General features: G+C 40.2%; 2 protein-coding genes across 2 annotated transcripts in view; one reads left to right on the plus strand and one right to left on the minus strand.

The window, feature by feature from the left end:
- IQCH (IQ motif containing H) overlaps positions 1-3,103 on the minus strand; it is an 84,522-nt gene extending 81,419 nt beyond the window's left edge. Inside the window, exons 1-2 of the mRNA XM_064517850.1 lie at positions 2,958-3,103; positions 342-464 (exon numbers count right to left, since the gene is read on the minus strand). Of these exons, the coding sequence (XP_064373920.1) occupies positions 342-464; positions 2,958-3,026 (192 nt within the window). The 5' untranslated portion in view covers positions 3,027-3,103. The remainder of the gene's footprint in view (positions 1-341; positions 465-2,957) is intronic.
- A 65-nt stretch (positions 3,104-3,168) lies between these two features.
- On the plus strand, positions 3,169-25,551 carry AAGAB (alpha and gamma adaptin binding protein). The gene is made up of 10 exons (XM_064517852.1): positions 3,169-3,394; positions 10,937-11,127; positions 12,125-12,221; positions 12,970-13,059; positions 15,420-15,503; positions 20,251-20,333; positions 21,059-21,152; positions 22,479-22,583; positions 23,088-23,137; positions 23,689-25,551. The coding sequence occupies exons 1-10, from the start codon at positions 3,184-3,186 to the stop codon at positions 23,764-23,766; spliced, it is 1,083 nt and encodes a 360-aa protein (XP_064373922.1). The 5' UTR covers positions 3,169-3,183; the 3' UTR covers positions 23,767-25,551.
- Positions 25,552-26,023: the final 472 nt, after the last annotated feature.

The following is a 26,023-nucleotide window of genomic DNA, read 5'->3' on the forward strand; positions in this document are numbered from 1 at the left end:
AAAAAGTTTAGACTATTAAAAAGTTATTAGGGTATTAATTTTAACTCACTTAACTTAGCAATCTAGAGCTTTCACTTGAGTGAAAAGTTGATAGGCCCCGTGCTTCTATCAGACTGAAGCAAAGCTTTGCTAATGACATGAGGCACAAGACCAATTAATTCTAACCCCCACCCCCAAAAAGAAGTCATCACTCTAAACTATTATGTTTGATGAATCCCATCATTTGCTAATCAAAAAGGGAACTTACAGGATGGCAAATACATGGCCCCGTGTACTCTCAGTGAGTTAATGACTGAGGTCTCGGACTGAAGTGTCTCCCTGATCCATTTCATTTTACTTACTCTCAGTCCAAGTTCAGTTCTTTCAATTGCTGTTTCCAGGTTGCTAATATCCACAGCTTCTATTTTTCCTTTCAAGCTGACATTTCTCACTTTATCTTTAAGCTTGTGAAGGTCTTTTTGGACCTAAAAAGCAAGTTATTACAATAATCACACCTATAACCAGAAAACATGGGTTTATACAGTAGGGTTTAAGTCAAATAAAATGCTTCCTAAATATAGCAAAGAAATACATAAGATTTCCTGTAGCTCTGTACTTCCACAAATGAGAGATGGGGGGACACAAAGCCAGTGATTAGTAGAAAGCCTGAAAAAAGTTCATTTTAAAATAAATCTTGCAAAGCAATGGCAGCAAACTTCAGGACTGAGGTCCTTTTGCAAGGAATGTTCTTGCCTTACACATTTCAAACATCTATCTTGGCACAGATGGCTTAACTATGCAGGAAGCTCGGAAGTAGTACCAAGGGCTTGAAAGGAAGAGGCAGCCTGAAAGGAGATCATGTCTGTTTGTGTCAAAAACACATATTTATACTGTGGCAACCAAACACGTTCAAGGTCCCCTTAGGCTAAGATTTATAAAATTCACAAAGCCCTGGTCTTTATCCAAAATTCATAATCAGAAAACACAAGACAAAACATAATATAAATGGCAGACCAACAAATTTCTCCAAACTCCCATCTTCCTGGGTTTTGTGCTGTCCCCAGCAAATTTCTGGGAACACTGTTGATATGAAGTGTTCTTTTTCTGTTGTGCCTCACAGGGGAAAAAGAAACAAAACAAAACTACTAGATCCTTGAAAAAGGATGAAGAAAAAATTTTAAATCAGACCTTGGGTGTATTTTCTTTCTTTTAAGGAGAGTAGTAGCAGCAGTCTGGAGATATTTTCATTTCTTCATATGTCAAAGACACCTCTCAATTAAACTCAGTAGCTAGTGCAGGCAGGATCCCTACTCTTTTTCCACAAGCTGGTTAGGAAGGAACTGAACATCACTGCTCACTTGATCAGAAAACCTCTAATAAGACCTCTGTTTTATTAACTATTACGGTGTTATGAATTGTTACAAGCACCTTAAAGGAAAGCGTACAGACCCATATTGCTTAGAAACTGAAGAGACAAACTGATTTCCTTTTGCATGGCATGGCGCTCCAAGAGCATGGGGGTTTTTGGTTCTTGGTCAGTACCCATTTCAACTAATACTGAAAAATCTGAAGTTGAGTGGAAAAAATCTGAAGTACTGATACTCCAGCCAAATACAGCTTGCAATATCATTTTGATAGATTCTGCTCATGCTCACATCCCTGTAGTCTGAAGGGAAGATGACTTATTTCTCTGCAAGTTGTGCAATTATAATTTGAGCCCCAGATGCACAAAGATGCCCCCTTGTCAAGTACCTCCCAGAAGTACAGAATGGTTTCTGTATACCACAAACTATCATCCAATGTTTCGATTCTGATTTCACTGGTCCTTTCTATAAGCACTTAGCTCGTGAACATGTTCCTGGCCACCTTACCTTCTCCCATCAGCTGTCATACTGCAGCAGCTCCAAAAAGCATCAAGAACCAAAATCTTGACCTTTGGAGTAAAAAGTTCAACTGGAATTTTGCAGAGGAAACACGCACTTCATTGACTTGGCTTTGTCAGTAATACTCCCAAATGCAGCTGTCAATGCAAGGGCTTATCTGCAGACCTCAGGTTCTTGTACCATCTGCATGGTCTAGCTCCACTGCAACTAGTGAACACCTTCAAGCAACTTCTCTTTGAGCGGGTCAGGTCCTCAGTTCAAAAAATTATTTGAAAACCACAGAGGAAACACGGTATGCAAAAATGTAATGTTAAGCTCAACTGCAACACAACAATTATCACTCAACTATTTCAGCATCTGTACAATTTTTCTGTGATAGTATTTGAGCATAGGATGTTGTAGACAACTTACAGAGTATTTACTTGCTGTGATGGATTACTTTCCTTCAGAAATAACAGTCTGCTACTTAGGTTACACAAATTGGACATCAAGGAGTAAGAACCGTGGATGCTATAAGAAAACAACCTCATAGCTTAGCTATATTTAGGAATATAACAGGGTTATGGCAAGACCAGCAATTAAAAGGCATTCCAATGAAGTTTTCAATTCGAGAAGTAATACCACTAGCAAACTCCTCAGGCTCGTGTTTTCAAAGCCCCATCCAGACCCAACGACAGAGTTCGCCAGCGCTAACAGGAGCTCGGAGGGGGCCTGACCTCCCCCAGGTCAGCGGCTAAAGCCCGCCGCGGCCACAAGCCACCGGGAAGGACCACAAGGAAACCAAGGCGGAGGCGCAGGAAGCGTTTATTTCGTGTTCGGTGACATACAGAGCCGCGGGAGGGCTTTGGGGTAACAGCTGTAGCCGTTCATCCCGCGAGGAAGGCGGTGCCGGTCCCACCGGAGCCCGGAGAGGCGGGAAGGGCCCCGCCGCGCAGCGCGGGCCGCCTCACAGCGCCGGGCCGCGACGCATCACCTCAGCGCAGGCACGAGGCGCCCCCCCCCCCCGCCGAGACGCCGCGCCTCCTCCTCCCGGCGGCCTCCGCCGCGGCCCCCGGGAAGGGGCAGCCGCCGCTCCGGGCTCTGCCCTCGACCCACCTGCACCAGCGCGGCGGCCGCTGCCGCCTCCTCCCGCGGCGCCGCCGCCGCTGCCCCCGCGCCGGCCATGGCAGCCGCCGCCCCGCCGCGCCCCTAGCAACGGGACGCGCCGGCCGGGCCGCACCACCTTCCGCACGGGGGGAGGGAGGGGAAGGCGCTTTAAACCAAGGACCGAGCCCGCCCTTCTCCGCTGCCCTCCCCGCGCCACAGGCCTCCTCCCTTGGCGATGCCCCGCTCCGCTGCGCCACCACGGGGCCGGCTGTCCCGCTGCCCGATCGCCGTCCCTCCGCGCTCCGCCGCACCCCACCCCGGAGCCGCGTGGTACAGGCCGGCGGCCGGAAGGGGCGAGGCGGCGGCGGGCGCGATGGCGGCGGCGGGGCCCTACGCGCTGGTGGCCAGCTGCGCCGCCGGCTTCGCGGGCGAGGAGCTCGTCAAACGTGAGTCCCCCGCGCGGCGGCCGGGCCCCGCGCCGCGCCCTGGGCTCGGGGCCGGCCCTGCCTCAGGCGCCGCTTCTCAACGCCTCCCCTCCCGGAGGGAGCTCGGGGCCTCCTTGTTGCTTTAAAACCGGGTGTAAACGTTGGGGTTTGGGGGATTTGCGCGCTCCGGGACCAGGGGGCAGCTGCAACCGACAGGGAAAACAAACAAAAAACAAACAAAAAAGCAAAAGAGGAAGCTCCACGCAGCCAAAAGTGTGGTGTTACCTGTTGGCCCCTCGACAGGTCCTGCCTGAGGGAACAAACTGTCATCCGCCACAGCCATGCCACATCGTTTGAGTTGCCTTGAGGTTGAGCACAATAATAGCTGTAAAACAAAAATTGCCGTACATTAATAAATAACAATTTGGCTAGAGCACGGTATTTCGGTATTTGGTATTTCGCTAGGACAACCGAGTGGTTCAAGTGGCTTGCTAGATCGAATCAAGGGGCACAGGAATAGAGGCAAGGGAAGGACAGAAGCAGACTAAATATTGGCCCTGTGATTTCCCCCCCCCCCCCCCCATTTATGAAGCAAACAAAATCCTGGACCTTCAGGACTAGGATAAATTTCTAAAAATCTTGAGTCTGAGCTCATGCTTCACTATGGCACATTTTGATGCATTTGACCACTGTCACAATTCAGAAGCACAGGAATGGGAAAGTTAAACAAAAATTCTCCCCTTCTGAAACTGTCAACAAAACTTTAAATTGCACTTGCTCCATATAGGATATATAGCATTCTGTCAGAAGTTTTCTTGGGACCCAACACCTCTTTTTATGGCTTGAAAAATGCAAGGCATAAGATCTGATAGTAGGGAAAGCTTTAGTGAAATTTCAGTATTTCTAGAGTCGGGGGGATCTCCGGAAGAAACTGTTGTTTAGATCTTAGTGTTTTTTGCCACAGTGGCTTTTTAGTGCAGCCTTGCTTCTTAAGAAGCTGTCATGAACAGTTTGATATGCATACTAGCATTAATGTTAAGTTATACATGTTAGTAATTCCAAATGTCAATGCTTTGATGATGCTACAGTTCCTTGGGCATCTGAGTCAATCTAATGGTTTTGTGGATGCTGGAAGTGGGAGGTCTGGTCCCCTTCCCATCTGCACAGTTCCAACCATTTTCACCATCTCTGGTGAAAAGCTTGTTGGATGCTTCTAGAAAAGGGGTTAACTTGCTAATCCAGCAGATAGAATTATCTATGGCTTTCATTTTTTCTTTCTGGATTTGTGTTTTGCTGTTTCAGTGAGTTAGATCTTATGCAAGAGCCTGATAAAGTATGGAGCTGACCCAAGGGTTTGACTCAGTCCATCTTATAAAACCACGTTTTGTAACAAGAATGACAGTACAGGTCTGCTGTCAAAGCAGGTAGGTTGACCCTGAAGTCACTTAAGGAGATCATAACAAAGAATAGTAAATTTCTGTAAGAACTTAATTTTGGTTATTGCTTGCTGGTAAGAAAGGTATAGGAAATTGGAAGGAATTGTACAAGGTTCCAATAAATTGATTATTTTTCTCAGAGAAATTAAGTGAAAATACAAGTGAGCAAAAAGCTTGATAGAAATGCTACTTTAAAATCTCAGCTTAGGTAGTACTCACTGGGAAATGGCTAGGCTTCCACTGTTTTCCAGTACCAAAGTGGAATCTTGCAGGTTATCTTTGCCTGCTCAGGTTGGGTTGCTTCACAAAAGGTGGCATTTCTCTTGGAAAGATAACATCACATACTGAAAATAAAAGCAATAAGAATTTTAAATTTCTGCTTTGCATAGCAAGTGAAATTGCATCTGATCTAGGAGTGTAAATGAAACAAGCAGTTGGAAACCTACGTAGAAGGACAGGGTTGTGGTGGCTGGCTACAGCTGACCAGACTGAAGGGTTTTAGTGGGTTGAGGCAAAACACTGGTAGAATATTTTAAGCTTGTGCTTTAACAGCCTGAAAATGTTGCACCAGTTTAAAGGCACTGTTTTCATATTTTCAGCTAAGTGCCATTTTCTTCTGCCAACAAGACCTTGTATCAGCACCTCTGAGGCAGTACAACATTTTATATGCACCATTTATGGTTGAAATATGCTATAAAATGCTGTATTGCTTGAGATCTATATAGCAATTGTGGGTTTTGAGTCTATCAGAAACATGAAACAAAGACCTCATCTCTTTTACCACTGCTTTTGTCACTGTGCTACTTGCTTTCACTACTGATATTTGCTTTTTTCCAGCAAACCTGTTCTGTATCAGTAGAAGGAAGCTGCCAAGAGTGTTTACTGTTAGGAGATATATGAGAACTTCTCCTGTGACCTCCCAGAAGTTTCCAGGGTCATTAGAAGACTCTTTCCCACAATGTTTTCATCCTATAGAGTAGGAAATGGATTGGGGATGGGAAGAATATTATGGTACATTTGCTAGATGTTTTTATTCTTTTAAGTTGCTGTGGGCTATCCTGACTGCTTTACTGCATTAGATGTTGTAGCAAAATGAATCTAGTATAAAGTGCACGGGACAAAACTGACCCTTTTTCTCTTAGGTATGTTTATCACAAATCGAGATCCAAATAAGATACTTGTTTTAGCCAGTATTTACAAGTGCTGGCTGATAAATGCACAAATTCATAATTGATGTGATCTTCCACTACTTTGGCATTTTTGATCGTTCACTGCTCCCCTCCTCCTTCCCAGCAAAACATGCGAGTTGAACCTGTATTTCTGAAGTGTTCTTTTCTCCTGGGGTGATTTGCAGGAGTATTCCTTACCTTGCGTTCCACCAGGTGGCTCTCAAGGCACAGAAAGCGAGAACTGAACTGCTCCGTGTACCTGCCAGCTCAGAGGATCTGGGGTCTTTTGGGGCACAGTAAAGAACTGCATTATGCTCTTAGTATTAAATCTGAAAAACAATAGAAAAAAGTATTCAATACTTTAATCTCTTTGGAAAAAAATATCTGCAACAAAGAGGTGTTTTAATGATTCTAAAAAACCATTACTAGTCCAGTGGCAGTAAACAATGTAGCAGAAGTACTTAAATGTGAGTTGGGTGTTGGAGAAAAGGGAACATTGCAGCAAGAAGAGGTGAGAAATCTGCATCTGGTTCTTGGATTATTTTTCAACTCTTTTCAGAAAAGTTGTTTTTGGTCTCTAGTTGTCCTTTCAAAAGAGCATTTGTTGCCTTGCACTTACAAAATATTAAGCCTCTGTACTGCAAAAAGTAAAATCAATAAAATTGAATAAGTTTGTTTATGTGAATAAACAGGTAGCTGAAATTCACTTCTCAGAGTGAATTCCAAATTGGTCAGAATTGTGCTATTTATTAAAACAAGTTAAACAAAGACCCCACATGATTAATCAGTTTGCTGAAAATCAGAAGCCTGTGAATGACTGCCTGGAACAAAGTTGGCTTTGGAGGTGGCATAGGTGAACAATGCCAACATTTGCAGGAGGTAACAGTGGGAGGGTGGCACAGGCGCAAGCTTGGACAGTGGGTCTGTTTGGTCCCCAGGCTACAATAAATCACTGTAGCTGAGGAAGCTTCTGTTTCTCTGCAAAAGAGCTTTCATGTACAAGTGTAGGACACTGAAATGTGCTATGCCTTGATTAGTATTCAGCCATTGCAAATAAGATTAAGAGTTCAAATAACTTATTTCAGCATAATAAAAGCCCAGTATTATTAGTTGCAGTATTTCTTAGAGAAACTTGAACTCTAAGTCAGTATTTTTGAATGACACTAAACAATATTATTCTGTAGCATGATCTTTTCCATGTATGTTTTTAGTACTCTTTCATACTGATCATTTGGAGTCTGCTTGCATTCCTGTTGTCCAAGCAAGCTGCTTCTTTGCAATGAAAAAGCAAGCTAATGAAGTCAGCCCAGAAGGCCTGCCCACTGTTGTGGTCAAAGAATGACTCAGTTGGGTTTTCAAGCTCTTTGGATGGCAAACCACTGACACTTTCAATGGCTGGGAAGCTTAAATTAAAAATGAGTAACTCACTAGATATAAGTTTAACAAGCTACCTTTTTGCCATCTCCAGTTTTCTGGAAGTTTATTCTGTATCCAACAAAAACTTATTTTGATGAATATTCTCTAAAATTATGTAAGAAACTATTCTGACTGAATTTATTTGTTGCATTAGATTATAAACCCTCTTGGAAAGAAACTCCTGGAATCCCAAGATGGCATATGTAATCCTTAAAAATAGTAGTACTCTGGAATATATCCTGGGCAACTCAGTTTGCCCGATTGCACTGTACAGTGTTTTGTAGCCTCTGCTTGTTTATGAAAAGAGACCAAAATCTAATCAGTCTAGTAAACAACTTCCATGGAAGAGAAGCAAAACATTGACAAGATAGCTAGACTGCATTTAGTTCTCCTGCCATGAGTAATAAGGCTGTTTTGCAGTAATTTGTTGCAAACACATATGCAGTCTAAGGCATAGTAAGTTTGAATCCTTTCAAAGAGCTCCTGCAGTCCTCTCAACAGACATTTTTTCCTGGAAGGGAAATTTCACAGGGAATTGGCAAAATCTCAAGTGAAAAATAATCAGAAGCAGAGCAGGATGAGAGAGTGCTTAACATATGGGAACCGCAGCATTTAATCAGGGATGGAACATGCACTAATGCTTCTAGGACTGCAGTACTTCGAGGCCTAAATTTGTCCATGAACTCTTTGAAAGAAAAGACATCACTTATGAAGCAGGTGTGGTCTCATATCTGCTTTCGATAAACAGTTCTTGCCTTTTATATTCTTGCTGCAGTGGCTAGCTTTACTGAAATGACTTTTAAACAGAGTTCCTTTCCTCATCCTGTTTTCCTCCCTTTGGTTTTCTTCCTACATCCTTCTGCCGATTTTGTGACTTCAAATAATTTCTGTGGCAGACTGTCAGGGACATGGTTATACCTCTGAAGTATCAAACAGGGGGAGAAGCTGACAGAAGTGAGAACTGAGACTTTATTTGCTATTTAAGTAGCAAAATGGAAACAAAAATAAGTCACTTCTACTAATAAGTTACACTTAAGTTGGCATAAATATAAAGGGGCTCCTGTAAAGTTACAGCTTCTTCTGGCATTGGCTTGCAATTCTGTAACTCAGAATGATTTTTAATTCGTTTTTAACTGTCACAACACTTGTTAAGGGGGATTATGGCATAGTCTATGTGGCATTTAAAACCTCCAAACAAAACATCTGGTTTCTAGGCCAGAAAGCTAACACTGTGCCCAGATGCGAAACGCTAGGCTCCAGATCCTTCGCTGAATAGTGTGCAGCATAGCTGGGGTTGCAAGGGGCCTCTGGAGATCATCTGCTGCAACCCCCAATTTCTGGGAAGAAGCGATATCCTTGTGTTTTAAACATGCACAATGAAATTGTCTGTTTGTCTAACTAGTTACCTCTCAGTTGCTGGAGTTTTGTCAATTTTATTACATTTAAGCAGAATGAAAGCTACCTCCATTGGCCATATTATCAATTTAAAATAAACTCCTAGTCTAGTAGCAATTGGTGCCTATTAAATGTGATCCTAATTGTTTACCAAAGATATCAAACTAAATTAGAACAGTTAATTGCTATGCTTAGAATAACCAATCATTCTTAAAACTCCTGTTACAGCAGGAAAAACAAGTAACTTGTCATCTGCCAAAATGCCCATGTTAGAATTCTGATAGAATATTTGCGTTAAAGCTATAGATTTTGAAAGGAGACAATGTTATCCTTTGATCTGTTTTATCAGCTGCTCAGTTTATCAGAAATCTACTGCTTTGCAAAGTAGATCTGTGTAAGCCAAATTGAAAAGCTCGGGTTTAAAACTAGCTGGCAAGCAACCCGGGCAAATGGGTGCAGTAGTGTTGCTTCATTTCAAGCATAACATCAGCTCCTGCAAACAGGACAGAGGTATCTGCTGCAAAGTGACCGCAGTATCACTATCAAGTGCTGCAGGGCAAGCAGAGATCCACATGTAGAACTTCTTATGAGATAAGCATGGGAAAACAGCTTTCATGGGCTGCTAAGAATGGTGCATGTTGCTTAAGCATGATTTAAAAAGCAGCGTAAGAATGAAAAAGCTCTCAAGGCTACTGATTCTGGTTAGATGTATTGGTAGTCTCCTGCATTTTTATATGAACATGAGTTTGTGAGCTAGTGCTGTAAGAGTGGAAAGTTCAGAGTCTAGGTCTGTCTGGTGTTACCTCAACCGCTTTTTTCCCCCCCACATGGCATGGATAGTCTTATCACACAGACTGGCTTCTGAGTGAAGACCCCAATTACACTGAACAGAAAACTCACATCATCCAAACTTGGAAGAAAACCAAATTTGTCAACGCTTTCTTAAACTGGAACAGAAAATATATGTAGAATTGTCTGCTTTTAGATAAAATGCAGATAGGAGATTCCTTTCCAAGTTAGTTTCTGTGTTACCAGGGTCAAATTTGGCCTCAGATCCCTGCACCTTCCTCCTCACTGCTGCATGTAATTATTTGTATTTAGAGCTTTCCTTCGTGCTGCCTTGTGTGCTTTAGCTCATTCACCAGCTATATTTCCCAGATGTTGCAGTTAGTTGCAAAAATCATTGAACCTTTTTATGACAATCTTGGCAAATAAATATTCCTGCCTTTTTATATATAAGATACAGAGCATTTCAAATTAAAGTTCAGATAATTTGGGGAACAGCCTGTTCTGATGTCTGCAGGAGTTGTGTCCAAAAACCTTTAAAATCTGGTCCTTAAAATACTTGACAAGCCACATATTTCTTTTTTTTTTTTGAACTCTTCTGATGCCCAAGGAAATTCTAGGGGACTCAGTCAATTTTATATTAAATTTACCTACTATGTTGAGAAATGTCCGTGAGTTTGCCCAGCTGGAAGATGTTCTGCCTGTACCAGTGAGGTATATATGGGATGCTCTGCTATTAACTATAATTCAACTCCAGCAGGTGGCTGTCATGCTATGAGAGAGCATTCTGCTAAGGTTGTTACAGGCACATGAAGGGTAATGTTTAGAGTTATAATATGAAAGTGCTGTTTTGGATTTTAATTGTTAAACACCTACGTGGAATTTAATGAGAATTACACCTAAGTTTCAGTACTTGGTCTGTTTTCTCATTAGTTATCTTATGGTGTTTTGGTCACAGTTTTTTTTTCTCCAAACATCTGAATAAACATGCAAGTTCTGCTTCTGCTGTCATGAAGTCTAGATGTTCTGTCTACATCCTACTTACAGGTACTGAGTTTGAAGCTAGCACTCTAAAGGCATTTCCAAGAAAAGGCTTGCTTTTTAAAAAGCTTTTGCAAGATATTTTATTTTGAAACCTAGAAATCATCTCAGATAGAATAATACGCTCTAGGAGCAAGTAACAAATCAGTTAAAAAAAGTATCTGGGATAAGGTAACAAATTGGCTTTGAGTTTTTAAAGATCTTAAATGCTTATTTTATTATACTAAATAAAGATGGCTCTGCACTGGCAATATACCAAGCTTTTCTAAATGATTTTCTTGATGCTGGTTTTATCATCTCATTTATTTTCTTTTATATAGGTATCACTGGAAAAGATGACCTTACTGTGGATGCATCTACAAGTGGCGGAGTGAATTTTTACCCCTGGACAATAGATAATAAATATTATTCTGCAAATATTCACCTCTGTGTGGTACCAAGCACATTTCTTGTTACAGGAGAGATTGCTGAATCTGTGCAAGCATTTGTGGTTTACTTCGACAGCACAATAGTAAGACTCTTCTGCTTCCTTGCTTTGCTTTAGCCATAACTATATGGTACAGATATCACTGTGATAGCCATAACGTATATTCTCTTTGCCCTGTGGCCCTCATTTCTATTAGGCAGATCTATTAATTGGTGTTAGATGAATGTTAAATTATGCCTACTGACAGTGGCAGCAAAGAAATTTCCTTCCCTCTTGCTATCTTACTACAGCTAAAACAGAGGCTTTTCAGAATGCAAATATGCCATTAAGTTCAGCAAATCCTTCTCCAGCCCACCACCTCCAGCTTTACTTCTAGTGGATGCTAGCTCAGAAAAGCTTGTTTAGAATAGCCAAGAGTCAGAGATAAATGCAAGATTCAGTGCTATCCTCTTACCTGAGATTGTTTTCACTGCTGTCAGCTTAGTAGAATTTATGAATGCTTTAGCAAAAGCCAGAAAGACTGAGACAACAAATTAAAAAACTATTCTAAATGATAGGGAACTGTTTTGCACCACAGATGAGAAGGGACATATACTGCACATTCTGCAAAGGTACCTTTAACCAGGCATCTCAGGACTGTCTCAGAATAAACCAGAGCAACCAGAGTGGTTCACCAACCCTCATAACATGCACTTTAGTGTGGAAGATAAGATAGCTGAACACTAAACCTAAGATTGGCTTAAGATGAAATAGTAGTGTTTAACATTAAGTCTTTCCTAATCTAAATTAGGATTGTATCATTAATATCAAACATGAAGGGAGGGTCCAAAGGAGTAGGACTAACGTGTCTGAAAGGTAATAAGTTGTATGCAAGTCAACTTCTCTGGTTAACACAGACATATCTTAAACATGCTTAATATGCAGCCTAGCCAAGTTAAAGTAACAACTAGATCTGTAACCTTTTGTTTTTTGTTTCTTCATTGGTTTTATTATAACACTATTAATGCTTTTAAAGTTGTTTAAAATTTGTAAAGTATTTGAGGATGTATTCTAAAGAATTTTTTTTTCCTCTCTCCTTTAGAAATCTGGGCTTGACAGTGTCTCTGAATGGCTTCCCCTAACAGAGGAATGGTTACCAGAAGTCATGATCCTGGTCTGTGACAGAGTATCTGAAAATGGTATGACACCCAATGGAGTCCCAAGCTAACAAAGTTATTCATCTTGTATAATAATTCATTTTCTGGTTAAATTAGCACAATCATTTCTTAAAGTGTCTAGGTAAGAAAGGGCTTGAGATTCAATAGAGAAAAGCCAGGTTACCCAGATGACTGGAATGAGGAATCTTTAGCTAGTTGTTGTTAAAACTGAACCAGGATTTTACATGCTTGCTTAAAGTGAGTTCTGTGTATCCCATTCCCGGTATATCAATGTGCACTGCAAGGTTACTATCAATGCAGTCATATTACTGAATGTGCATGAACTTCTCCAGTGAAGGGAGAGGATGACTTGTTTAAATACAGTGGAAAGTATGCTCATCCTTTTCAATCATTTGGGCATAAGTCTACATGCTCGCTTTGATTCTAGATTGGCATTATACAATACTCTAACATATTTCAGATTCAAGCCCAGAGTAATAGAAATCTTCACTGTGGCACTTATTTCCCACTGAGCATGCACTGCAAAGTCAGTCTATTTAAAAACACTGATGCAAAGGATGAGATTAAATCAGGGGCTTTCAGAATCAATTTCGAAGTGAATAGAGGACCCAGGCCAACCAGTCTATGCTTTCCCCCCCCACCTACAATCCAGAGCAAGCAAGCAAGTTGGAGGGGATAAAATGTAGCTAAAGATTCAACTGCTGGTATTAGTTTCAAATGTGTATGTTTAGAAGGTGTTTTTTTTTTTTTTTTTGTTTCCCAACTGTAGGTGTTAATAGACAGCAAGCTCAAGAATGGTGCATCAAACATGGCTTTGAACTGGTAGAACTTAGCCCTGAGGAACTGCCTGATGAAGATGGTAAGATCAGTACTTCTGTTTTAGTTTTTAGAATAAAAAACCACACCAAAATATCTTTGCAACAATTGCAAGGGGCATAACTATTTCTGTGCTGCACGATTACTGCACGGAATGCTCCCAGTTGGTGAAGCTTAGTCTAAGCTTTAAAAGGTCAGGAGGAGGAGGTTATTTCCTCCAAGACATTCCATTTGTCTCCTCCCAAATACAGCTGCTGTTTATGTAGTACCTACAGAAAAATAATATCTGCTCCCTCTTCTGGCATTAATCCTAGGACTGTATTGATGTCTAAAAAGCATTTTTAGGTTGATTTCAAAATTGAATATAAACAAGAACCAGATAAGTGGACAAGGGTGGGAAAATTCTTTCTGGCTTTTCTAAATCAAACTTTGAAAACTTGTACATACCAAAAGATGATAGACATTAAGTCAAAAGGTGACTTAATAGGCTGAAAAGGGGAGATGGTTAAAAACATTTTAAAAGTGCATGCACTGTTACACAGGAAATAAGCCAGTTTCAAAATCACTTGCCTGACCATATGTTTATGACTTGAAAAAACCCATAAAGCAAAGTCAGTAGTGTGATGTGTGATGTTCCACTCTTAAAAAGTGACTGTGCACTTCCTGACAGCCTTATCAGCATCAGTCTTATCTCCTTGTTTCAGCAATACAAAGTCTTTACATCTTCCCCTACAGGACCAAAAATAGATAAGCAACTCCATTTCCAGGCTTGAGGGGAATTACTCACTAACATTTACCCTATTATACATTCACTAAGTACATAGCTGTCACTAAAAATAATTTAGTCTAAAGGCCTCGATTAAAATTGCCTCTTGAGTAGGTAGGAACCCCTCCATGTCTTTTGGATGCATTCCATTTTGGCACATTGTTAGATGCACAGGGAGACATACATGTACTTATTTATAGAAACAAGAAAAATAGGAAATTAATACCTCTTAGCCTGAAGTCTGAATGCTGAAGTGGTTTTAAAGAAAACATTAGTAACATTAAAGTCAACTTATCTTTCTATTGAATAGTTCTAAAGGAAAAGCTGTTTACCATGCAGATAACTAAGTAATGGGAATATTAATAATCACTCAGGATGTTGGTCTTTGGAGTAGTAATATATATGTTTTCTCCTGGACTTTTAACATAATTGATTCACTGTGACTCATACATCAGAGGATACACATTCCAGTGAGTAACATGTTTACCCTGTAAATGTGTTCTATGATTTGCTTACAAAAGATGATAAAACAGATGCAGTAAATACAGTGGGCCAAAATGTGTTTAAAAATGACAACATTTCTGGCAGCTCATCACAAATGAACTGGAGCTCTTCCTATGACTACACTATCAGTCACTTGTTTTGTATACTGCAAATGAGTTCTTAACTGAACACTGACAATGGCTCTGATGCTTAGTCCTCCATGCTGCTGCTGCTTGGTTTTGTATTTGATCTAAGGGGTCATAGGTAGCTTTAAATTCATTTTTAAAGTCAGTTTCAATACTACACCTGTCCCTGAGTCATCCTACAAGTGCGTGATTTTTAAGCAATCACATTTTCCCATCCGAAGGGTTTTTCTTCCCTATTGCTTTGGGAGACCTGCACAAACATGGGAAGCTGACTAAGCTGAGGAAATGGGAAAACTGACTTTGTATCTACAAAGGGTTGTCAGATCCATTCAGTAAATAAGTTAACTCAGAATAATGCTTTCCCTAATCTTTCAAATTATTTTAATTTATAGGATTGCTGGAACATCTGAAGTTAGATTTTGTGGAGATAGCTTTAGAGTGATCCTTTTCATTTTTAGGTGTTACTCCTTCTTTAACACATCTGACAGCTTTTAGTAGTGCAATAGGAGTAAAAAATGGTCAACAAGCCATGCATCTATGCCTTGTTCTTTACTTACCAAAGTAAGGATAAGTAATATCAGCATCTATTTTTATCATGTACAGAATTCTGAAAGATTTTGAGATTGAAAGGTAGCTTGCTTTTAACAGCAATTTAAAACTTGTCTGTTACTCTTTAAATTACTTGCATGTTATTTATCAACATAGCAATTCTAAACACTTCTAATGATAAATATTGAACAAAACCTTACTCAGAATTTAGATCTCTCTACAGTCAAGACTGCTCATAGTTCATAATACCTGGAAGCCTAAATCTAAGTAGTGATGTGTTATATGGATTTGTTTGGCCTATTATAAAGCAAAGGCAAGAAGTCAGTCTTTCCTTACAGGAGAAGTCTTTTATAGCCATTGTCCTATAAAATAGGACAGCCATTCAGACACACACCTTACTTTCAAATATGTAATGGTTTTGTTTCTTAGGAGTGAAATGGTCTTTTTCTTTTGGTTTAGATGACTTTCCAGAATCCACAGGAGTGAAACGAATTGTACAAGCCTTGAATGCCAATGTGTGGTCCAATGTAGTCATGAAGAGCGGTATGTAATGCAGGTTTCTTCTGTGAGAAACTTGAATTCTGGAGAATGCTTACAGGGCTTAGTAGTTTTAGCAAAAGTTTGAATTGAGCACGTACAATACTAGTGCCACTGCATCAACATACAGAGAATTAGAGCACCCTTCACAGGGGAACAACCTTTTTCATGGAATGGTAGGCTTTCCAGGTGTTGCTTTTATTGTCCCTTGATGCACAGAGAAACTTAGAGGCAATGAGCGAAGTTTAATCCCACGTCAGTATCTGTTCACAAGCCTCTGTACTTTGACTTGCTCTCTACAAGTAACCTGAATTAAGTATTCCTCTAACTCTCTTCAAATTTCAGTGAGAAATGAAAGCTTGTTCAACCAAGACTAACAGCAAATAGCCTGTCATTATCAGCCTGGTCTAAAAGCTCTAACAAACCTATCTCTTCTACAACATACTTTACTGAATTGTGCATAATTCCAAATTTGTTAGAGATTTTGGGAAGTGTTTTGAAACAGTGATGAGAATTGCAGACGCAGGGACAAGACTCACCAAAGAAATGATCTCAAATTTCTACTGAAGGACTTTAACTGCATTGCAAGTGCAGACTGATTGCCTTCCCTACAGAAAATCCCACTTGAGTAAATGGAGACCATGTAATTTTTTTTAAAATAGTACAGAAATAGGCAACCCAGTTACCTGCAGGTACTTGATTATCAGATAGAGTCAGAATTTTGGAAAAAATCAGTGTAGGACTAGATTCATTAGAAAAGGAAGTGCTATGGCTAGCCCAGAGTTCTCGTAAGTGTAGGTTACTGTAGTTTGCTTTCAGACCTTTAATTGCTTTTCTAATTACACAGGCTGTTGCAGGAAATGTAGGAAAATGAAACTTGTGGAATGTTTGGCCTTCCATTACTTATTGCACAAAGTCTTATCCCACTAGCAACCTCTCCTAATGTCCATCTGCTCCCTGCTGTCCTTTTTTTCTGTGGTGGCTTTTTCCTTCCTGCATCCTTTAACTGTGCCACATTTTCAAGTGTTGCAAGGTTTTTCCTAGTTCCTTTAACTACAGAATGGTTCTTGGGATCCAGCAGAACTGAGTACTACTAAACTGGTAATTTTTTTTTTTTTTTTTTTAAAGCTAGCCTTTTGAGCATTTCTCATACTGCATCAGGATGAGGTTAAGGAAGGTTCTAATTAAATATAACCATTGTAGGGAAATAGGTAGCCATTTGAGGTGGTGTAAAGTTATCTCACTAGTGCAAGAACAGTTTTCTTGACAGCCCATTTCCTGCATTTGACAGATGCCGCATTACAGAAGAACAGAACTTAGTCACATGTTCAGTTCTTCACAGGGGGAAATTCCTGTGCATCATTAGTGTATTCTGTAAAGGTCAGACTCCTTGAGAATCCAGATTTTGCATCTCCACAGTACAGAAACCACATAGCATTGGTGTATGTTACTACAAACCCCTCAGGAAGTGAGCTATATTTGGACGTTGTTGCAATTTGACTCTGCTTTCAAAGGAAAATAGTTGAGTTCATTTTAACTAAAATGCAACTTATTACAACCTGAAACACATCTTCTGTTTTTAACTTCCTCCTGATCCTGAGAACTGGCTGCCGTGTCAGTAAGACTTTAGCTTTTTTACTGAGTTGCCTATAACCACTGGCCATTTAGAAACCATGCAGTCATGCTTTATGTGAAGATCTTTCATACAAAGTACAAGATATTTGCCTAATACTAAAGGCTTGTAGCACTCCAGCATAGTCATCCAGAAAGCCAGTCTTACAGCATTGCCTTACTTCAGCTGCCTGTTTGTATGAAACCTTAAGTTAATAGACAGAGTAGGAATGATTTTTTTCAAGTATGGGCATTAAGTCCATATTATTTTAAAGTGTACTACCTTAAAAATAAGAAATAAAAAAAGAAAATTTCTGAAGCTGTGACACAGGTTTTCCACACAGCTATTAAGAAAATTCCTGACCTTTTAGTTCTTTTAACAGTTAATTATGTTTATTCTTATGCTAGGGCATGAAAAAGAGGTATTAAATATAACATGGCTGAATTGTAACCATTTTTACATCACATGATACCACATGCTTTACGAATGAGTAAATAAAGCAGTATTGTCTGCTTGATCTATTTTTTTGAGGGGGAAAAAAAAAAGCCTCTTACAAAAGAAAAATAAGCAGCCTTACCCAAGAGTCTCCAGAGAGCAATTCCTTTTTGTAGTTGGGATAAAGTTGTTGTTCTCCAGGTCTCAGAGCTCCCTCCACTCTGGGAATTAGGTGCTTTCTTCTCCTTAAGCAGAGGAGCACAAGTAGTTCTTCAGTTAACCACCTTGCCATGTGCACACACATAAAAAAGCCAGTGCAGTACTGTTATTCTTAGCTTTCCTGCTGAGATCAAAGCTAGTTCACCTAGGTGGCAAGAGGAGAAACAAGTTACTGTTCTCTGAAAGAGGCTGCCTGGCCACTTTCCTGCTTAAATACTTGCTTCAGTGATCCCAGCTGAAGCTGGTTGTCTCGGGTGGGGGCAGTCATTAGCATGACTCCCTTTCCAAAGAATTAGCCTGATTTAGAGACACAATCTAAACCTCGTTGTTTAAACAAACTATGAGTTTCAACTTTTTAATTCCAATTTTGTTTGAAAGTCAGGATCAGCACATGTCAGCTGCAGACAGAATAGGGAAGAATAATACCTAAAGACAGTGTAAAGCATTTTGCCATGAACTGGGCATATATGAACATATATCTCTAAGCCATTCTCTGAGCACAGTTTAGCAGAGCTCTGCAGCTATTGCTAAGTGGCACTTGTGAAAATATATCAGCTCCATCATAATGGAGCCACCAACTATTACAATAATTTGAGTGAGCTAATTTTTGGCTTTGGTTCTGTAAGAACACTGTGTAAGGCATCACCCACTTCCTGAATTGCACCCAGAAGTTGAAATAACTTTTACATCTAATAAAATGAGTTTATAGGAAGACTTTTTCAAGGGTGTGACTGCAACCAAGTGCTGTGCCTGCCACCTCCCTAGCCACAGATCCAGAAACAAATAGCTGCTTTTCAGAGATCTCGGCTGTAGCTTGCAGTACTTTCGAACGAGGACAATATTTTCTAGTTGCACTGGCTGGGGTTATGTGCGTGGTGGGGGGAATGGGGCCGCTGTCGTTTTGCTGTGCAGCCCGAACTGTCAGCGCAGCTCTGAGAGCGGTACACGATTAGGTCACTTCATCCACCCCTCTGCCAATGTAGGAATGTTCTCTCTCAAGTACGTTCTGCTCCGCAATGTCCAGTCGAGCTTCAGATGACTCAGAAATTGGCCAAATGTTGATCTTTACTGGTTCCCTGCAGACAGCTCTCTGCTCAGCCTGCTGAAGCTTGTGGAAGGCACTTTGGGGCTGTGGGTCCCAATGCTTTATCCCTCACCCGCCTGGTAGTTTAGATGGCACACTTCACAGGCGCTCGCGTTCCTTGCAACCGAACATTTTGAAGGTGCTTCAGCTGGCCGGACTGAGTCACTTCTTCCCAAGCCTTTGGCTAGTGAGCTGTTAAAGCAGTAAAACACTACAGAACAGAGCCAATTGCAGCAAATACCTGTCAAAAGCCGGCGCTTGCTGGGGTGGGGGGATGAGGAGGGGACGAGGACTGGGCAGGACACGCACATTAGCCTGCGCATGCAGGGAAGATTGTGGAGCAGGAAATGAGGTCTTCTTTGTAATTCTCTAATTTCACCAGGTTTACATGTTTTCTAGCTAGCTGATGGTTTTAGTTACACATTCAACGCTCCAAAATGAAATTTTGTGTAAACTGCAAGTAAATTTGGACAGTGTATAAAAATTACATCATCTCAACATTTGAGTCTAGAGCTTAGTCATTACTGTAATGTTAATTTAGAACAGATTCTTTTTTTAAAAAAAAGTAAAATTAATCTTTCCTCTGGCACAAGTCATTGTTTCCTGGCTATTTGTAGTTTAACAACATTACTTCTTTTTAGTTGACTACAATATTAATATTTTGGGGAAAAAATCTCCTGAGTCTCCTGTGTAACTGTGAACGTTTACTATTCAATGCAAGGCCAGCAGAAAATATGGCTTGGCAAAAAAAACAAAAAAAACAAAAAAACCCCACCCCCCCAATATAGCTTGTTACACATATTCTTACTTTAAAGTAAAGTTTTAAAAATACAGTTAATAATTTTAAAATACTTTGCTACATCTGTCATCATAAATGAAAAATGATATTTTTTTTTTAGTTTTAGTTTTGTATTCACATTTTTTTAGGTTGGATTTTAAAATACTGTTAAAATGCACAGCAGGTTAAGGACTGTGGAAAGCCCAAAGCACCTTGTAGTTTGAAGAAACATTGAATTTGATGGCTGGATACTGTATTAGACATTTAACATTTGCTTTTGACATTACTACATTGCTTACCTAGTTAGAAGATCTGTGTATAAGCCAAGGCACTTGTTGCATTTCCTGTATTTATCCACAAGTAAACTCACACATCTCTTGTGGCTCACATATCTATTCTCTGTTGGTTGAGGAATTTAGCAGTAAATATTGTTAACATACCTTTAATAAGATTAGAGAATATGAAAAGTTTTGCTTACAATGTATTTTCAAGTGCACTGATACAGTTTTATAGGGTGGTGTGTGTATCTGTCTTCCCCAGAATACTCTGTATCCCATCCAGTCAGTTGTAAGTGTTTCAAATAGTATTGCATCTTCTGTCAAACTGACAGCTGTTTTGTCTTCAGACAGGACCCAGGGCTTCGGCCTTCTCAGTACATTAGCAGGTGCAAACTGTGGCGTTGGGTCAGAAGAGAGCCAAAATACAGAAGTAAACAGTAATTCCTATTTCTTGTTCTTTGTTGATGCACTGTTTCTCATGTTGCTCTTTTCTGTTGTCACACCTGGTGTGGGGGTGGTGGGAGGTCCTTCCTTTTTTTGGCTCCTTTCTCAAGGGACACTTCACAACCTGGCAGAATGTATTTTGAAGGAAACGTTTATGAAGCCTGAAAAAATCATTGTCTGCACTTTTCTTGAAAGCCCTCCTGAGACAGTTGTTCGCAGGGGCTGTCATCTCGTGGCTGGGAGCTCTCTCCCCCTCAGGTCACTGCCTCAGAGCTCCATCATTTTACCTGGTGATGCTCGGTTGTGTCCTCAGTGTGGAAAGCTGTTGGGTGTTGACTGAACACATTCCAGCACCGTGTGAATGCTTTATCTCAGAAAACCCACTGGAGCCAAGCGATTATAAGACGCTCCATTCAAGATATTGTTTCTCATTAATACCCAAGAGCTGTATTTTGTGCAAAACAAAAACTATCATTTAAAAGGTTTGTTTAAAAAATTACTACAAACAACCTAACAGAGGAAAACCCTTTACGCAGTAGCTACACAGTGTTGCAAAAGTGCGTGGGTTTTCAGTGATACATGTGGTACACGTTTTGCAGTAAGTAACTTTCAATTTAAGATAAAGAGTAGGATTTTAATGTTAAAACAGGAATCACCTGATTTACCAGTGAGGCTTTTTAAGTACAGTAATATCTCTTTGCTTCCTGACAGTCCAATCCACCGTCAGCAGACAGAGAAGAATCCCATTTAGACAACAGAGAAGATGCAGCTAGCACAAACAACCTACAGATTGACAGCATTGTAGGTAAGCTCGTTCTCTGCTTGGCAGGCATGTTGGGGAGTATCGTGAGGAAGGTAAGAATTCCCCGAGATGGTACTTGTGGAAAAGAGAGCTATTAGCCATATGACTTTCTCCATACCTTTCAATCCTCAGGCCACAAAGTGAGAAATGCCAGAAAGCCTCTATTTATAATGGTACTTCTCTAAAGATAACTGCAGTGATTGATTCCTGCTTTTGGGATGGATAAGTCCCAAGGATAATACCCAGAGTAGGAGTCCAAGTCAAAAAATATCTCTTTCAGGAATTTGAATAACAGATAAGTCATTTCCTCTCTTATTAATAGCCTGTTTAGAACAGAATCTTGATTGGGAAGGTTAATATACTTCAGTCCCTGATATAGCTTCAGTATAGGGCCTTAGATTTCATTTGCAAATTTATGCTTTACAGCAAGAAAAAAATTATATATTCAGGATAATGCAAATAGAGTTGCACTTTGTTGAGGATTTATGTTGGAGCAGGCACCCCTTGCTGGGATGGTCACAGAAAGCCCCTGGCTTTCGCGTGCTCTCTCTCTCTCTGTGAAGTGTACAGCACGAAGGTGAAGGTGTTGCCACTTCCAGTAGAGGCTAATCCTTTAGTCAAAGGTGTTCCCCTTCCTGAGGGAATGGGCCCAACTTTGGAAAGGACAGAGCTCCTGGAGTTAAGGTAGGGATTCGGTCTTGCAGTACTGCCAATAGGACGCATGTCTGGTTTTGTGGAATCTTATTCATGGATTGTTTATGCAGAGAAACATCAACCTAAGAGTAAAACTTTAAGTTTTATAGTTGTGGATAAAAATCAGTACAACATGATGCCTACAAGCTTATTCAGCAGGAGGCAAATGAAGCACATTCTGCATGGGTCAGTCCTAAGAGATCCAGGGCTTTTAAGCTAGAGGTCCTTAAATAATTGCACAGTTCCAGGAGATGGGACTTTCTTACAAGTTGTATATGGAGATCTTCTTAAAGGTTAGGAGTTGTTAGTTGTGGTCTAAGCATAGTCTCATTACTCCTTAAATTTTATAGTCTGTGGCTGTTCCTAGACAGATCATTTTGTGATGAACAAGAAACCTCTTAAATATTGGATGAATCCATAAACAGTTTTGCAGTGTGACAGATCAAAATTAGGTAACGCTGTAATGCTGCACTGAGTTGTCTGTCTGAACAAGTGTTAAATTAAAGGTTTCTTTCCCTCATATTATATGTGGGATCTTGTTAAAATACTACCTGTTTTTATCAGAAGATTGATTTTCAAACCTGCTGACAAACCAGAACAGTCTGCCTTAAATCACTCTGAATGCATTTATTCCAGATCCCATGTTAGATATGGATATTCAAGAGTTAGCCAGCCTAACCACAGGAGAAGGTGACCTGGAGAACTTTGAAAGGCTGTTTTCAAAGCTGAAAGAAATGAAAGGTACTGTACCTGGGGGAGAGGTACTAAACGTATCCCCTGTTCTAATCGTTCCAAGTCATGACAGCCAGTGTGTCAGTTGGGAAGGCTGTACAAATTCCTGTTCTGCTGTCTGAGCTTTTGTAGAGTAGCTGATCTTTTCATTAATTTGTTCTTCATCTTGAGAAAGCTCTTGAAAGAAGTAGATATTGCTCTGCTGACTGCTGTCACACTGTGTTAGTCTACCATGGTCTATAAACAAACCTATAACAAGACTTTTTTTTAGCTCTGCAACTGCTTGCCAATCTTGCAGTTTAATGGGCAGTTACAAATGTGTGAGATGAAATCCAGAGTGCTCAGAAGCATTGACTCTGGTTTTTGGGAATTACAACAGTCCTCGCTAAATAAGTTGCCTTATTTATGATCGTCTACTAGTTTCTTGGTGGTCCCCAGAACACAGCTGCAATATGCATTTCTCTCTCTCTCACTTTTGAGGGTGACAGCCTAAAGTCATGTTCTTTTCCACAGATAAAGCAGCAACATTGCCTCATGAGCAGAGAAAACTACATGCAGAAAAGGTAAGGTTAGAAATTGGCATTGAAATTATTAAAAAATGAACTCCAGTTTTATGGGGTTTTCCTTTCTGAGCAGCAGTTACCTCTCTTTATAGTAGGGCTTATATACTAAAAGTAGTAAGAACAAATCACACAGTCCTAGGAAGACTGCATTGTATCTCCCAACAACTGAATAACCAAACTGGAATTCTGCAAAACTGGAAAGGGCTTTACCTTTTCAGTATTTCAGAAACGAAGGCTCTGTGATCACTGAGGGTGTAGGCCAACTCTCACTTAAGTCAATGGAAAACTTTGATTTTGGGGCAAATTCGATCAGGCCTTAATTAGCATAAGTTTTGTATCACATATGCCTCCCATGACTTCTGAAGCCTTCTAAATTATTGCCTCTCTGTTGTTGAAATTTCTTAGCCTTGGAGAGAGATTAGCACTTTAGCTAGAAACATGGTTGCTAGATTTTGCTGCTGCTGCTCGGTTTCTGTTTTTCAGATGGTAAATGCAAAATCTTCCATCATTTGAGGGGATTTTTTTTTTTCTCTCTTTTACCTGGTCTTTAGGTGGCCAAAGCATTCTGGATGGCAATTGGAGGAGACAGAGATGAAATTGAAGGTCTCTCTTCTGATGAAGAAAACTAAGTTCTTCTGTAGCTGTAAGCAACAGAGCAATCCTAAAAGAGTGATCTTTTCCTGCAGTGAGCATTTATTGCTAAAAGCCCCATTTAGCTTTAGTTGCTTTCTTTGGTTAAAGGATTCTCTATATTATTGTATTAAGTAACACATTCCACAACACCTAATGGTTAGAGAGGTTTTTGTTTGCCTGTTCATTCATTCTGTCTCAGAGAATTTTGGAAGGCAGTGTATGCAGTTAGAGGAAACAATAAGTTAGTTTACATTTTTCAAATTAATGCTTTTATTGTTTCCTGATTTGAGTTTAAAAAAACCAAATTTACCACCAGTTATCTTTGTACATACGGCTGGTGGTTGTTAAATGACTACTTAATTCTAAACTCAAGATTTTAGATGTAGGCCTGTTTGATGTTTTTATGTAGCTTTATAGCTGACTTACTAGTTAAAACAAACCAGATTTATATGAGCCATGAAGAGAAAGCTGCTGAATTGTACCGTATTGTGAGATGCTATGCCAAGGCTGCAGGGTTCATCCTGCTGAGTGCCAAAGCTATTAAAAATAGCCCATAGGCTTTGAATTCTCTTTGCATGTGTAAGTATGTGGTCCTTCCCTGAAAAGTCAGGTGTTATGCCACACTCACTGGGTTTCCATTAGAAACTAAACTTGGGATTAAACGCAAGACAGATTTTTGCTGCTTTTTCCAGGGGTGAAGTTCCCTGCACAAACCTTCTGCAGTACTTGGCCTTCAAGGCCTGGGAGAATGCACAGACTTTATGCTGGTGAATTCTGTCCTAAATACCTAAAGAGAAAAGCTATGATTTCCAACACCCCACACTGTCACCTGGTTCATTTATTACAGGCTTATGCTCTTGTTTCCTAATTAGAAGATACCAGAGCACAAGCCTCAAATTGCTGCTTCATGGCATCAAGGGCTAGAAAAAAATGCCTTCATCCTCAGAGTCAGTGTCTTGTTGTAGACATGTTGCCATAGACTCACTAGAGATGTCTACTGCAGTCAACTGTGAGAGATCAGATATAGCCAGGGGATCAATAGAAAGAGGTAGCCTGCCCCAAACAGTCAGCACTCACTGGTATCCTCAGCAGAATCTACTTTCAGTGGAATAGTCAGCAGATGCCCTGCTGAAGAATCAGGCCTTCTCTAGTGCTCGTCTGTCTGACTAACCGTATGAACTGGTATATTTTTCCCAAGAACATTTCCTTATTAATCTGAAAATAGCCAGTGTTAAGCAATCTTATTTTGAAATTTTGAAATTAACTTTTCCAGGGTCTGTCTTCTCATGTTAATAAATATAGTGAGTCTCGAGACAGTGGCTTTCCATAAATGAATTAACAGCTTTAAATTTTGAAAGCACTTTTCACAGTGGTTTTCACACACATCCAAGGAACCACCTATCAGGGCCACCTCTTCCAAATGGAATGATGTAAAACAACTGCCAGACCTTGCCACAACTCTTTCCTTCTGTTCTTCACTATTTCTGCTCCTTGGCTACTTTTTTCTTGCCCAGCACAGAGAGCTGTAACAAAGAACTGAAGGTGGTTTCTTCCAAGTAGGGAACAGTTTTCCATGTTTGCTTCTTGGTAGCTGAAGATTTTTTTTTCCTCTCTAAATATTTGTTGTGCAATAGAGACAAATGGCAAAAGTGCAGAGTAAATTAATTGAACACACTGAAAAACATAATGCATTTGAATACTTTATAAAACCAATTCTTTATACATGTGGTTTCTTTATACATGTGATATTTTATTTAAATTTAATAAAATTATACAAATTATGTTTAAGCTCTTTGCTGCCTTTTTATAAGGTACCAGCAACTAAATTTCCATAAATGATGCCTTATCCCAGGAGTCAGGATTACCAGTATGGGCACACTCACCTTTTTATCCTGCTGCAATCACAGCTGTTGATATAGACAGTGATGAGAACCGCAAGTCTTTAAAAGCACAGTGCAAATGTTGCCAGCACAAGCAAGCACGACTTGATCAGAAGAGTAAGGCCTCTGGTACAGCAACAGGTAGGCCAGAGAGGCACCATCCTGCAGCGAAGGCATCCGTATTGCTGCCATCTCAGACTGGCTAAACATTTGTACAAATATTTTGGTGCAGATCTCACTAACATACTAAGAACTCCTTGAAACATGTTGTAAATTTGTATCTTGTCAGTAGATGCATTCTAGGCTTTAAAAAAGCATTAGTCATCAGAGTAGGAGCTGTGGCTGAAATACAGTGGGAAATAGTTTTAATGCT

This window comes from Dromaius novaehollandiae, chromosome 10 (assembly GCF_036370855.1).
Source record: "Dromaius novaehollandiae isolate bDroNov1 chromosome 10, bDroNov1.hap1, whole genome shotgun sequence".
NCBI lineage: Eukaryota > Metazoa > Chordata > Aves > Casuariiformes > Dromaiidae > Dromaius > Dromaius novaehollandiae.